This window comes from Molossus molossus, unplaced genomic scaffold (assembly GCF_014108415.1).
Source record: "Molossus molossus isolate mMolMol1 unplaced genomic scaffold, mMolMol1.p scaffold_m16_p_22, whole genome shotgun sequence".
NCBI lineage: Eukaryota > Metazoa > Chordata > Mammalia > Chiroptera > Molossidae > Molossus > Molossus molossus.
The window spans coordinates 27,381,874-27,396,914 of record NW_023425358.1 but is presented as its reverse complement, the minus strand read 5'-3'; the positions used below and the strand labels follow the sequence as shown (position 1 = coordinate 27,396,914).

Genomic DNA, 15,041 nt, shown 5'->3' with positions numbered 1-15,041 from the left:
TTACCCAGGCCCCGAACTCACCTCCCCTCTGGCAACCGTCAGACTCTTTTTTCCAGAATTCATTTTCACTCAGAATGGTGCCCAGAGTCCAGCCACACCCATGGGAACATTCCCTTCAGGCTAGGAAGTAAGTCTGCTCAATTCCCAGCCACCCTACTTGATCTTTGTTTCAGTGAACAGAACGCTAAAAATCACAGAGGCCTCTCATCTCTGACCCATGGCTGCTCAGGAGCTCTGGGCTGTACTGACCAGCCACATGGCACCAGACCACCCCTACTGCCACTGAATTTCTGACTTCTGTTTTAAATCTGCTATAGAAAGATCACACTAACATCTAAACCCTGGGCCTCAGAATGAAGGCACAGCAGACATAAAACAGGAGAGAGAGGCACTATGTCACTCCCAGGGGTATGCAGCTAGAGGTTCCCCAGGCAGCTTCCATACGGAAACAAGTCAGTAGCCAAGTCACCACATGGTTCTCCATCAGTGTTCAGGGGCAACCCCCACCCACCTCCCAACCTGCCTGGGACCTTGCTCACAGCCAGCAAACAAGTACTGACCCAAAGCCTTGAGCCGAGGAGGCATGACACAGGCAGCCAAGGACAGAAAAGGGTTCTTGATCCGGGGAGCGGCCAGGGGAGATTTCAGCAAGGGCAGGAAAGAGTCGACCAAAACAGGGATGTACTGGGTCAGGCCAGACGGGTTCTTGGCCAGGATGGTGTCCAGCAGTCCTAGCACGGCCTCCAGCTCACCATCCAGCTGCAAACAGAGTCGCCCCAGGAAGTAGGTCAGCGGGGCCCTGCCCCAGTGCAGCGAGGAGCATACCTTGGCCGTCCGCACACTCACTCACAGACATGTGGTTGCAGCAGCCACTCACCTCCTGCAGCCGCCTCCGGATCTGCGCCTCCTTGTCCAACTGGGCCTGCAGCATCTCCTTCTGCTTGCTGGTCAGCTGCACCTCTTCTTTGATGCCTTTCTTCTTCTTTATCTCCTGAAGGCAATGAGCAAAGCAATTCCATCTCTAGAGAACAGACCTCCCTCCCCACCAGAGGGCGAGCTTGGTTCTGAAGTCAGCACCATGTCAGCTCTGTCTATGACTTGGGCCCCCAAACCCACATGTGGTCTTCCCACCTCCCACAAAGTCCATAGCCACCTGGTTCCTACACAGCAGACACAGCAGTAGAGAAGCAATTTCTCACTGGATTCTCTACTGACAAACACAAGGAAGGCCTTTTTCATACCTTGGAGAAATGAAAGGTCCCTCAATGTGCTGAAAAGGGCATTATGGTCCACACAGCTTCAGAACCAAAATTTCAGCCTCCCCTCCGGCCCCACCCCTCCCTCCAGACCCTCTCTACCCCAGTAAGAGCTTAAGGCTGGAAAAGGCCAACAAAGCACTCATTCATTCAACAAGTATGGATTGGGCACCTACATTGTGCCAGGCACTGTTCTAGATGCTGAGGATATCGGGGGGCGGGGGAGGGATAAGACCAAGTCTCTGCCCTCACGGAGCACAACATAGTGGGTGAAGACAGACAACGAACACGTAACCAAATACGTAAACAAAACGACTTCAGATCAGGCAAATGTTAGAAAAGAAAAAGAATATGAATGACACGTAGTAACAAAGAAGAGCAGAAAGGTCTACTTTGGATAGGGTGGGCAGGGTGGTCACCACTCTGAGAAGCAGATATGGACATGTGGGCTGAGATGTGAAAGACAAGAAGAACCCAGACCCAGAGTCCAAGGGAAAAGCAAGGCTCTGAGGTAGGAAAGCACACCGCATGTCCTGTCACACGCTGAGTACAGCCATCGAATCACGATTCCCAGAGGCTGCACTGTGCCAGGCCCTGTGCCTGCTATGAGGAGTAAAGACCCAGCCTTCAAGGAGCTGTGTGGACAGGCATGAATTCAAGCAACACCACTCTGTGAAGAAAATGTATGAAGTGCTGCCGGCACCCAGAAGAGAGAAATCTCTTTTCTTTGAGTGTGGAGTGGAGAAAGGTACTGAGAAAGGGTAGGGCAGGAGGACCCAGAATGGGCAGGAGGTATCAGAGGAGTGTGCCATGGGCTTCGGAGTGACCCAAGGGAAGAGTATACGAGCAACAGGAAATGCCACCAGCCTGAGGCCACCAAGCTCAGCCAGCACCCTGTGTGCATGCACTCACCTCCTTCAGCTCCAGCTCTATGATCTGCTCCTTGAAGGAATAAGCTTTATTCTCTCGCTTCATGTTCGCCTTTTTAATGCTGTCCTGCTGGGCACTGAAACAGCAGAGCAGGTGATCAGTCAGCTTCAAGACAGCCACCCGTCCCGTCAGCCTCCCGCCAACTATGACATCCCAGCTAGCTTTTCAGTAGCATGCACTGGGAAGTGCTGAATGCTCAACACGCTCTTGCTAAAGCACATGCCTGGAACAGCAGGCACTTGTCCACGAATAGAGAGAGAGTTTCATTCACTCCTCACAACAATCTTACAAAGGAGGTGCTGTCTCCATCTTATAGACAAGAAAACGAAGGCTGCTGCCTAAGTGGTGCCTCACCTCTGAATGATGGACTTGTCATACAGCTCCCCAGCAGGGGTCTGCATGATGGCAAACTCCTCCCGTGTCACCTGGTGCAGTGCGGGGTTCTGCACGGAAGCGATGATGGTGCTGACGAGCTGCGGAAGGACCCGGTCCGGGGACAGGACAGAGAGGGAGCCCATGGCGTTCATGGAAGACTGCCAGGCAAACACAGACACAGTCAGTATGCACCAAAGCTGGCACTGAAAAGGGGTCCCACCTGCCTAAGTGCCCCTGGCAATTGACTTCGCTTCTTCTTGCCCTTGCCCACTATTTCTGAGCATTACCCACTGGAGTGGGGAGCTGCAGCAAGTGCCTGCCTTCTCAGCAAGCTTTTACTACCTTCCAGGGGTGAGCATGTAACCCCGACCAAAAGGACCAGCCCAGGGACGAGCACAGGACCCAAGTCACGTCAACTGGGGCAGTGAGACCCCATGCCAGTTGAAATGACTGGAAAACGCAAGCCCCTTCCACTGGAGCTGATGGAGAACATGCTGTAAGCCTGGAACTCCAGCAGCTGTCCTGCTACCAGAAAGGGGAAAATTGTTGGAAAATAGAGCCCACATCATGGAAAGCAGAGGCAAGACATAAATGAAAGAGACAGAGAGTAAAAGAGGCAGCACCTACAAAGTCCTGAGAATGACATTTGAGTCCCTGTCCAGTCAGATCTTGGGACATAACAGTTAAATGAGGTAGTAAGTTCCTTTTTGTGCTCAAACCAGTTTGCATTTTCCATCAGTAGCAACCCAAGGGTCCAAACCCACATTTCATCACACTTTCACCTGTTTCTTTAAATTCCACTTCCTGCACTGTGACCTGAGGTCAGAACCAACTCACGCGCCAATCACCTGATTCAGGGGACTCTGTGTGGTGATCCTGGGAATGATCTGATCCAGGTGCCGGGTGATAAAGGCTTCAGGATCAATCTTCATTCTAGCTAGAAGTGCTGGCCAGAGTCCAGACTGTACTGACACTGAAAAGGAGGGGAGCGATTTGAGGCCTTCTGCTCAGTCACTCATACCCTGCTCAACAGAGCCCAGCCCCTCCCATACTCATGCCAGCCACAGACCTAAGGATGGGTGATGGGAGATGATCAGCATCTCCTGGGCCAGCTGTTCAGTGTTGGTGATGTCACCCTCCAGCCCCGGCACCCCAGAGATGATGCACAGAGCCTCCTGCAGGACCCGTGGAGGTACGTAGGCCTTGCCCGCCTCAGTCACCTCCCCAGCATCAGTCACTAGAGCCTCTAAGGGCAGCACCTGCATGAAGACAACATGTGAGCCCCTCTGCGCGGAGCCCTGTGCAGGCCTGGCACACAGGGACACAGCTGCCTCTCACTCATGTTGTTCTCAGGGGTCCATGCTAGAGTGGAGACTGATGCTCAGCTCCCTGCACTGGGACCTGCAGGCAGTGAGATGTGCCTGGAAGGAGGAAGCACCTGGTACTTTGCACCTAAAAAGCTCAGAGGTGGGGGAAGAAGGCAACAGAAATTGGTCCAGGAGACCCAACCCGAGACCACAAATCTGTCACAGCCCCACATCCTCTAGCAGGCTCGGGGAGGGAGGGAAGCAGGGCACACAGAGCACTGAAGTAGGAGTCGGGTCTGCCACCCGCCCGCTGAGAGGCCCTATGCCAGTCATGTCAGCTCCTGGAACCCTGAACAACTCATAAAAAGAAGGACCGTAAGCCTCTGCCTTTTAAATGTTTTCCTTGATTTTTTTTAGAGTGAGAGGAAGAGACAGAAACATTGATTTGAGAGAAACATCAATTGGCTGCCTCCTGCACACCCCGCACTGGAGATCGAGCCTGAAACCCAGGCATATGACCTGACTGGGAATCAAACTGGGACTTCTCAGTCCATGGGACGACGCTCAATTCACTGAGCCACACAGGCCAAGCAAGCTTATCTGCCTTATAAAGACACTGTGAAAAATCAAAAAAAAAAGAATGAATAGAAAATGCTTTAAAAATTATAAAATACTTAAAAAATATAAACTGTTATTCATTTATTCAAGAATAAACAGTTGCCCTAGTCGGTGTGGCTCAGTTGGTTGAGCATTGTCCTATGCACTGAAAGGTTGCCGGTTCCATGCCTGGTCAGGGCACATGCCCAGGTTTCAGGCTCAATCCCCAGCAGGGGGACGTGTAGGAGGCAAACAATTGATGTTTCCCTCTCACATCAACGATTCTCTCTCTCCCTCTCACTTCCTCACTCTCCAATCATCAGTTTATTTTTTTAACCTCAAAAAAAATGAATAAAAAGTTTGAGCTACATATCAAAAAGCATGGAAAGAGTCTTTGAAAAGGAAAAGGAATTAGTCAACCCTTGAGGATCATGGGTTTGAACTGCACAGGTCCACTCTTACACAACTGGACTCCAACAGTCCGAATGACCCAGACACTTCAAACCACACTGTTCAGTTATTCAAGGGCCAACTCTGCATATGGGAATCCACATATGCAGAGGGCCGACTATATTTATACTCGAATTCTTGATTGTGAGGGCAGTCAGTGCCCCCAACCCCCACCCTGTTCAAGAGTCAACTGTATACACGAACGAGGTGTTCCTAGAGCTTAAGGGCAAGGGAGAAGATTCTGGAATCAAAGAGTCTGAGTAAGTGAGGGAGAACAGCCCAAGAGCAGGGCATCCGAAATCCATGGCATAAGCAGGTTGGTGAAGCAGGTCTAAGCCCCAGCTCTGGAGTCCAAATGCCCTCACCTTGTGAGAACTGAGGACAGTCTTCAGCTCCTCCAGAAGTCCATATGCCAGCTTAATGCCCCCGAGAGAGGACAGCAGCTTCCGAACTGTCTGCTGGGCCTGCCTGCGCACATGCCAGGTGCGGCTCAGGAGCACCGCCACCAGAGCCCGGTGGTACTGCCTGCAAGGACAGGGACGGACCGTCCTGGCAGAAGGTCGAGTGCAAGGCTCTCCATAGCCAGCCCTCCGACCCCGACCCAACCCCATTTCTCAGGCTCCTGCCAGGTTCACTTCGGTTGGCCCAGGGGAAAGGTAAGTAAGCCTTACGTACTGAACTTTGCTGCTGGTAAGTCTGTGTGGGTGGTCAAGAAAAAGTCTCTCTGTCAGGTGCAACACGGTACACAGGGCTGGGGGGAGAGAAACAGAATTGTTTTTATTTATTTATTTTTCTTCATTGACTTTAGAGAGAGGGGAAGGGAGAGAGAGAGATGGAAACATCAATGGGAGAGAATATCCACTGATGGCCTCCTGCATGCCCCCCACTGGGGATTTGGCCAAAACCTGGGCATGTGCCCTGACCGGGAAACGAACCAGCGACATCTTGGTGCATGGGTTGACACTCAACCACTGACTCACACCGGCTGGGAGGCAGAATTGTTTTCAAAGTAGAGAACACATCCAGAAAGAACTGGAAAATAAACCCTCAAATGTGTCATCATCATTAGCTGTGGAGTGACAGTTCATTAAAATTTCTTTATTTTTGCTTACTAGGAACACGTGTGTGGAATAAGGAAAAGTATACACTTTGTTTTAATTAAATAAAAATTACTGCCCTGGCCGGTTTGGCTCAGTGGTTAGAGCGTCAGTCTTCAGACCAGGGAGTCCTGGGTTCAATTTCGACCAAGGGCATGTGCCTCAGTTGCGGTTCATCCTCAGCCCTGGTCGGGGTCGTGCGAGAGGCAGCCACAGAGTCCCTCTCACGTCAATGTTTCTCTCTCTCCCTTTCTCTTCTTCTTCCTCCCTCCCACTCTATCTGAAGATAAATGAAAAAATACCCTTAGGTGAGGATTTAAAAAAAAAGTATTAAAAGAAAATATATCAAGGATGCACAGAAGCTAATAAAATTAGTTCTCTCTATGGTCAGAAAACTGGATGGCCTGAGAGCAAAGCAGGAGTATAAATTTCAGTGTCTCTTGGATCTTTTGTTTCTTAATTATGTGAATGTATTTCCTAGACAAAACTTTTTTCTTTTTTAAATAAGAAGTGACTGCCCTGGCCGGTTTGGTTCAGCGGTTAGAGCGTCGGCCTGCGGTCCTGAGAGACCCAGGTTCGGTTCCCGCTAAGGGCGCGTACCTCGGTTGCAGTTTGTCCCCGGCCCTGGTCGGTTGTGCGGGTGGCAGCCACTCAATGTGTTCCTTTCATGTCAATGTTTCTCCCTCTCTCTGTTCCTCTCTCCCCATCCCACTCTACCTGAACAAAAAATGGAAAAATGTCCTCAGGTGAGGATAAAAAATAAATAAAAATAAAATAAAATAAGAAGTGACTAAAAATTGTAACTCAGTAATAGGATGTTGTGATTTATGAGTCAAAAAACTTTTCAAATCACCAGTTAGCAACAGACCCCCCCAAGACTACCCAGAATTTTAAACATACACTTAAAGATCAACTGTTCCCTCTCTCCCAGAATAGAAAACGGTAGTTTTTGTGTCTGCTGGAGGGGGAGAGAAGCCAATCACACTCCACCAGACCGCCTCAGCTGCTTCTTAATACAAGAAAACCTCTAAGACAGCACCAATTACCCAATCAGCTATAATTACACCTAATATCACAGTTCCACAGCCATCAGCACTTTGTCTCTACAGATCTCCCACTTCCCCCATATCCCTAACTCTCCATACCTCACAGGAATAAATTCATTGTCATGACAGTCAAGCTCTTGGCCAGACCACTTTGGTCCAGGTTTTTGCAAAGCTGACTGGTCAAAACAACAGGCAGTCAGGGAAGAGTCTTCTCTGAAGAGCCTCCAGTGAGATTTAGTCCCAACCTTGAGTTCAACTAAGGGGGTAGTAACTCACCATCCTCTGAAGCCAAGAGCAGGAACTTCTCAGAAGTGAAAATCTGCTTCTTCTCATCCACAATCAGCTGCCAGAAACTGCTCAGCTTGGCCTCTGTCAGAAACAAAAGGTCACCCCATGACATAACTCACCACAGCCACCAGGGCTGGTCCCTCCATCCTGAAGCTGTCGGGGCTGGCTTTGCTGACAGACCCTCTAACCGCAGGGACAGCTCACTACGAGGCTCTCTGCCCTCCCTAGCCTGAGAACTGACCAGTGCTTCCGGTATCATCACCCACATAAAAACCTTCAGTAGCCCCTGCTGCCCACAGGAGGCCAGGCAAGCTGCTTCCCATCTGGAATTCCCACCTAGTCCAGTGCCAGGCTGAAAGACTTGAGGTTCACACCTGGTGCTGTCCCTGCCCTTCACTGATGAGCTGGTCTGAACCCTTCCAGCTGGTAAAATCCTTCCTGGCCTTCCGGGCTCACTCCTTTATGAAGACTTTCCTGATACCCAGCCCCAAAACTAAAAGCAATCCATCCTTCAAAACTGCATTCATGCCCTGGCCAGTTTGGCTCAGCGGTTGGAGCGTCGGCCTGCAGACCAGAGTCCCGGGTTCAGTTCCCGCTGGGGGCACGTACCAAAAATAAAAATAAAAAAAAATAAAATCTATGTTTAAAAAAAAAAAAACTGCATTCATGCCCTGACCAGTTTAGTTCAGCAGTTACGAGTGTCAACCCACAGACCAAAGAGTCTCAGGTTCGATTCCAGTCAAGGTCATGTACCTCTCAGTTGTGATTTGATCCCCAGCCCTGGCTGGGGTAGTGCAGGAGGCAACCAACTGATGTGTCTCTCTCACTTCGACGTTTTTCTCTCCCTCCCTTTCACTCTATCTGAAAACCAATGAAAAAATATCCTCAGGTAAGGATTTAAAAAAACTATATTCATACCACATTTTTCTTTAAACAACAGATATATTTTTGCATCCTGTCTCTCCCACTAGAGTAAAGCAACCTGAAATTTGCTGAAGCGAGGAAACCACCCCTACCCCAGGTAGCCCAGTGCCTTGTCATATACACAGATGGCACACAATACTACATGAAAAGACTAAAGAGCCCTGGCCGGTTTGGTTCAGCAGTTAGAGCATCAGCCTGTGGTCCAGAAAGACCCAGGTTCAGTTCCCACTAAGGGCACGTACCTCAGTTGCAGTTTGTCTCCAGCCCTGGTTGGGTCATGCGGGTGGCAACCACTCAATGTGTCCCTTTCACGTCGCTGTTTCTCTCTCTCTCTCTCTCTCTCTCTCCCTCCCACTCTATCTGAACAAAAAATGGAAAAATGTCCTCGGGTGAAGATAAAAAAAAAAAAAAGACTAAAGAAAGTATAGACTACCACATAGCCACAAAAAAGAACGAGAGATTGTTTTTGTTGTAGTCATTTGGAATCTTTTCCAAGTTCTGTTCAGTGCACAACATGGCATGTATAGCATATTACCCAGCATGTTTGATTGATGATAAATTGAGTATCTCTGGAGATAAAACTGGTATAACTGTCCAGGAAGGGGAACTTAGTGGCTGGAAAACAGGCTGGCTGAAAGGGAAACTTTTCATTATACATCCTATAAATGTATAACCAATTAAAAAGTAAGTCCCACTACTACACCAGGTCAGCCTGTGCATTATCTACCGGACCCCATTCCATAGCACTGGAGCAACAGGGATAGGACAGTGACAGAGGCCCTGGCTGAATTCCCATCACCCAATGTGACTCAGGCTCATCCCAGAAGATGACAAGCTGCCCTGTGGCTGACCCAATTCAGTTAAGTGGCCAAACTGACTCTGTAAAATCCTAAATATTGAAATACTCCTCCCAAAGCCTCAGAAAGAGGCCCTTGTCTGCTACATTCCCGGACATCTCTTGACTCTTACCAGCCTGAGAGTCAGCCACCGAAAGCTTCGAGAGCAGCAAGGCTGCGGCGACCCCTTCAGTGACTATAGGAACCTGAGTGCTTTGGGAGGCTGCCTTCTCCACTGTCTGGATGAGCAAGGGCAATAAGTCCAGGGCCTGCAATAGCGTGTCACCTGTGGAGAGAGGACCAGCACCTTACAGAACATCCTGATCCTGGGAGCTCCTTGAGAAAGGAGCTATCCGCCCGGGTTTGAACTGGCTGACTAAAACCCTTCAGCTACTTTGTGAAATGTCAGGAGGAACTGGAATCAGAATCTGGGGCGGAAATCAAACTCTACAACCATCAAGTTAGAGCTAGGAGGAGCCTTACTAATCCAATAGTGCAGCTCTTCATTAGATGGATAAGGAAACAGACCGAGAGAGGTTAAGTGAGTGGTCCAAGGCCTGAGAGAGAGCCTCAAGCCTACCAATTTGTTTCTGGGGCTCTTCCCCAATATGATACGACCTCTGGACCCAAATTCCAAAACCACAACCGATCTGTTCACCTATGAACTAAACCCATTAAAAAAAAAAGTAAAACCTTGTTACAACTATAGCTAAACCCATGTAATTACTAAACTGGTATATCTGAACATCTCATAATGAAACAAGTATTGCATCCAGATGATATCGTGGATTGGAATCCAAGAAATATTTATTTCAAAGGCTTATTTTATATCATGTTTATTTTAAAAGCATAGAGCAGAACTAGCTCAAGCTGAGAGACTAGGTTAAACGAAGTCCCTGCTCTCTAGAACCCAATCTGAGATCAAGGCTGATCAATAGCATGTAACCTGCAGCTGACAAGAGTACAGGACTGCACAGAGGACGTCCCTCGCTACAGACAGCTCCGAAATCTCCCAGACATTTCTTTAAACACAGCTCATCCTAAGTTTAAACTATTAAAAGAAGAAATACAAGCCTATCTCAGAGGTGGACATCAACATTAGAGATTTTTTCCTTGAGATCAAGCTCCTAAACAGATCTGAGTTTCCCTGAGCTGTTTGGGAAGGAGGTAATGCCTGTGCCCAAAGGACAGGTTTATCAGCACTGAAGCAAGGGCAGGGGTTGTAGGTCCAGAGTAAAGTTTAATATAAACTGGACCTTTTAAAGCAGTCCTATCAGAATCATTTCTCCATGATTTCAGATAACCTAGAGTTAAGTCCTGTTCTGGCTCTAGGTCCTCTCGGAATAAAATTTTGTCCTTTAAAGGTCTAATAAGGGGGAGAAGCCAGAATTTGTTATGAAGACTAGGCTCTGATTCTGGGATTTATGGATGACTAAGCTGATGCTCCCAGAGACTCAGGAAGAAATAATGCAAATGTAAGCTGAAGTGAAAGAGAAAGCATGAAACAGTGATGATCCCTAAAAACTCAGTCACCTCTTTGGGGATGGGAGGCAGCTCACCTCGGAAGCAGGCCAGCATGCACTGCAGGTAGGCATGCCTTACTGCGGAGGTGGAGGTTTTAAGGCTGAAGGCTTTCTTGAACCATTCGGTGAGTTTCCTGGGCACCTCCGTGGTGAACCGATTACACCAAAGAGCCAGAACAGAGACAGCGTGCACCAAGGTGCCTTCATGAACTAGGGTAAGAAGCAGAAGTCCAGTCAGTCCAACATCTCAGACCTGCGTCAAATCACAGCCAGCAGCACAGAAAGCAAGCAGGAGTACAGGGAGCGGCAGTGATGCTTCGGAGCGGGTGTGCCTTCAGGGGGGGTTCATGGCAGGCTCCAACTGTGAATACCGGGGTCGAGCATGGATCCAGGCCGATCCTCACCATACTGCACAGAATTACCTTCTTGCTGGAGGAATGGGATGAACAGCTCAGCCACGGTCCCATTCAGGACTTGACTGGAAGGCCCAGACACCACATGATGACTGACACTCCCGATCCCTAGAAGGCAGGAGACCCCCTGCTCAATTCCTCATCAGCATAAAGCCACCAGCACGCAAGTCTTCCCGCAGCTGTCTTCCTCCCCAGCACCATGCCTCTTCTGTGGCCTCACTGACCCACCTCCATGCCCCCTCCAGACACCTTGCCTTTTACAGAAGCCAGGCCTCCCACTAGGCTTCACTAGGGCCCGCCTGCCAAGCAGGCAGGTAGCACAGTCCTGGGAGCCAGGCTGGGATGTCCCAGGATGTCCCAGGAGTACAGATCCAAAGGAGGACTCGCCTCACCACCAGTTACGTTACAGCTCTACCGCCCTTCCCAGGGCCTGTGGAGAAATTCTGTACCTGAGAGGACGCTGATCTTCTGGGCTACGATAGTCAGTTTTCCCTCCGAGCCTGAGAGGAGAGATGGTAAAGATTCAAAGTTCACATCTGCCACATTTCCCAAGGGTATCATGTGTGACATCAAGACAGTTTCTGCTTCCAGAAGTAGCCTTTCTATTGTGAAGCTGTGTTTTGAATAATATTTACTAGCTTTTTTTTTTCCGACTAAAATGGTAATATGTTCTTAGACAAAGTCTGAAAAACAGACAAAATATCAAGAAAGACATTTAAAAATCACCCATGTTCCACACTACCCAAAGACATTATCAACATTTTGGTATATTTCCCTCTATTTTTTTCCCATTATGCATGCAAAGATAGTGTACACACTTAAAAAAATAAATCTGAGGCCCTGGTTGGGTAGCTCAGCTTGTTGGAGCATCGTCCTGATACATCAAGGTTGCAGGTTCAATCCCAGTCAGGGCACATACAAGAATCAACCAATGAACGCATCAGTAAGTGGAAGAACAAGTCGATCTCTCTCTCTCTCTCAAAAATAAGTAAGTAAATAAAGAGGTGTTTCTAAAAAAGAATAATAAATAAATACATAAAACTGAGATTCCCTCGTCTGCACTGCCCTGCACATGCTTCGGTCACTTCACATGTTCACATTCTACCTCGAGCGTCCTCCTGGCCACACAGCCTTGCCATGAGCAAACTTAGAGCACCAAGTCCCAGGCAGGTCCCAGTGAAGGGGGAACGTCGGGGGCCACACTTCAGCCATGCCCATGGCCCCAAAGGCTTGCTCACCTCCTAGGATAGCAAACAGGTGCCGGGTCAGGGCTTCTATCACTGAGGAGTCACTGCACTGGTGGGCCAGGTTCCGCAGCGCCAGCACGGCCTCATCCATCAGGCGGGAACTGTTGGACTTCAGCTGACCTGGACACAGACAGCCGCTGCTCAGAAACTGCCAAGAGCTGACTATCCAGGCTTTTATCTTTGTCTTTTGCATGTTCCCAACTCATTAATCCTAGCTCCAGTTCTCATAAAGGATCTCAGGGAAGAACCATGCAAATGTAGTTTAGGTTAAAGCCTCATTTCTAACCTGAAGTGTTGCCTTCCCCGTTTTCTATAGTAACTGGGACAAGTACAAACAAAACCCAAGGTGCCATTCTAGGGGCTGGAGAGGGGTCCGGATACTCACTAGCCAGTCCTTTCACGATGTCCAGGGCATACTGGCTGAGGTCGAGAGTCACTGATGCCAGCAGACTGGAAATAGCTAAGGGAACAGAAAGTACTGACCATGTTGGTCTCAGATATAACACCCATTTTTGCCCTACAAATACCATCAGGCTTGCTGTCTAGACACACAGAACTATGACCACTCTTCATCTCTACATGACCACATGAGTGGTTATACCTTTGTCCCAAAGCTCTGCTGTAAAGCTGTATACTGCCCCATTCCAATCAGCAAGAGTGTCCTTCCAACATTACCCCTACACCTTTTAACAGGATAAGTAAGGACAGAGACTCAACCCTCGTATTCTATGGCTTCAAGTGCCACCTCTACACCAAGTTCAAACTATCTAGAGCAGAGGTTCTTTTTAGTTTTGTTTGGTTTTGTTATTTTTTCCCATCGATTCCCCAAGAATATTTTCCCATTGATTCCCAGATAGAGTGGAAGGCAGGGGGAGAGAGAGAAACATCAATGTGAGAGATACATAGATTGCTTGCCTCCTGCATGGCCCCGACCAGGGCCAGGGATCAAACCCACAACCCAGGTATGTACCCTTGACCGGCTAATGTAGAACAGAGGTTCTTAACTAATTGGCCTCCAGAAGATTCTTGGACCTCTAAAATTGTATGCAGTATTCTAAGCTGATACACTTTTGTGCATTATTCTAGAAGAGGGCCCAGGATTTTCAACATATTCTGAAAGGGCCCCCGATCTCTCTCCCAAAGTCCCAAAGGTAAACAGTAAACGCATCCCTCACCCCCACCCCCAGCGCTTCCTGCTGCCAAGATTCAGGGATGCTGCTTATCAGGCAACTGTCTCCCACCCACTGTCCCATTTGGCAGCAACCTACTTTCTGTAACATTCTCCGGACTCCTCAGTAAGGACTTCTGAATGGTGGGCAGTATCAGATCCTTAAATTCCGAGTGGGACATATATCGGAGCAGAGGGGCACAGCTATCCTACAATGAGAAAGGAGTCAAGCACCCAGCCCTCATGGGCACAAACCAAAAACAAAGGACAGTTCTGAACCACAGAATTTAAAGTGGGACTGAGCTTGTCCAGGTGAGTAAGCCCCACCTCTCACTCACCAACAGATACTTCTGAGGCTTCACTTTGCTCATCAGGATGTTCTTCATATAAAAATCCAGCAGGGCACTCTAGAGAATACAAAGACCTGGCTAGACCCTGACATTCTGAAGTACCTCATCCCTGGCCTAAGAGATCCCTCTAGTGGGAGTGTCTCCAAAAAATTACAACTCAGTGCCCCAAATCTCAGTGTCAAGCACAGAGGTGCCACTGGACATGCCATTCCCCATTTAGAAACCTGCCACGCTTTCCAGCATTCCTGGGATCAAGTCTAAAGTCCTTGGCATGGTTGCCAAGGCCTGTCTGCCACCCGGCTGGCTGCATCTCATACCTCTCCACCCCACTCAAGACACTCCAATCCCACTGGCTGCCTCCTACAGGCTACTTTCCCTGCCCAAAATGCTCTTCCTCACATCCTGACCTTGTTAAGGCCTATTCTCCCTTTGAGTTCCATCACTAGAGATGTCCTCCCTGACCCATAACCTAAGTAAGGTCCCTGGTTACAGAGTATCACAGCTCCTTGCATTTTTCCTTTGTAGTGCTTATCACAGATATAATCAGGGCAGGGATCACAGCTCCTGGGCTCACTACTGCATGCCCAACATCTGGCAGCTGCTCAGCTGTGGGAGAATAACTGACCACATGAACAGGCTATCATCTCAAAGCCATGCCAGGAGTCACCAAGCCAGAGGTGGAGCGAAAACTTCCCAACTCCTCAAAGTTCATATAGCATGGCAAAAGGCCAGGGTTCCAAGTGAGAAAACCAACAAGCTCCAGATGAGGTCAGCAAATGGGGCCACTGGGCATATCCAGTTTCCCCTTCTCCCCTCCTGTAAATCCACTTGCCTTGTGCTGGTTGACCACGTCCAACTCCTTATGGTTCGTGCAGAACTGCACCAGCAGCCCCAGCATGCCTGCATAGTTCTGGTTGGGTTCTAGGCTGAGAATGGCTGATAAGTACTGTTCCACCAGGCCAGGGTTCTGAGGAGGAAAGTGCAAAGCAGGTGTATCAGAAAGCACTCAGGGGTGGCATGGAATAAGCAATGCCCATCACCCACTGCCGCCTCCTGTCACCTCCTTCCACAGCTTGGTAAGTTTCTTCACAGCACCATCCACGGCATGCTTGTGGGAGCCACCCAGCACCTCCAGCAGGAGCAGGCACTGCACCTCCACCTGCCAAGACCAGGAGAAGCTCAGGTGAGGATGTGAAATGGAAGTGGAGGTCTCGTGGCCCTCACAGCTTGGCCA

The 15,041-nt window shown here is 49.1% G+C and overlaps 1 protein-coding gene across 2 annotated transcripts in view; it reads right to left on the bottom strand.

Moving 5' to 3' along the window:
- GCN1 (GCN1 activator of EIF2AK4) overlaps positions 1-15,041 on the bottom strand; it is a 59,249-nt gene that overhangs the window by 31,645 nt on the left and 12,563 nt on the right. For both annotated transcript variants that reach the window (XM_036276253.1, XM_036276254.1), the window contains exons 6-24: positions 14,868-14,966; positions 14,640-14,774; positions 13,796-13,864; positions 13,558-13,666; positions 12,675-12,749; positions 12,281-12,409; positions 11,492-11,542; positions 11,052-11,150; positions 10,666-10,839; positions 9,240-9,392; positions 7,335-7,427; positions 5,591-5,666; positions 5,281-5,440; positions 3,631-3,820; positions 3,410-3,534; positions 2,541-2,719; positions 2,169-2,262; positions 878-991; positions 561-759 (exon numbers count right to left, since the gene is read on the bottom strand). In XM_036276253.1, coding sequence (XP_036132146.1) covers positions 561-759; positions 878-991; positions 2,169-2,262; positions 2,541-2,719; positions 3,410-3,534; positions 3,631-3,820; positions 5,281-5,440; positions 5,591-5,666; positions 7,335-7,427; positions 9,240-9,392; positions 10,666-10,839; positions 11,052-11,150; positions 11,492-11,542; positions 12,281-12,409; positions 12,675-12,749; positions 13,558-13,666; positions 13,796-13,864; positions 14,640-14,774; positions 14,868-14,966 — 2,323 coding nt within the window. The remainder of the gene's footprint in view (positions 1-560; positions 760-877; positions 992-2,168; positions 2,263-2,540; positions 2,720-3,409; positions 3,535-3,630; positions 3,821-5,280; positions 5,441-5,590; positions 5,667-7,334; positions 7,428-9,239; positions 9,393-10,665; positions 10,840-11,051; positions 11,151-11,491; positions 11,543-12,280; positions 12,410-12,674; positions 12,750-13,557; positions 13,667-13,795; positions 13,865-14,639; positions 14,775-14,867; positions 14,967-15,041) is intronic.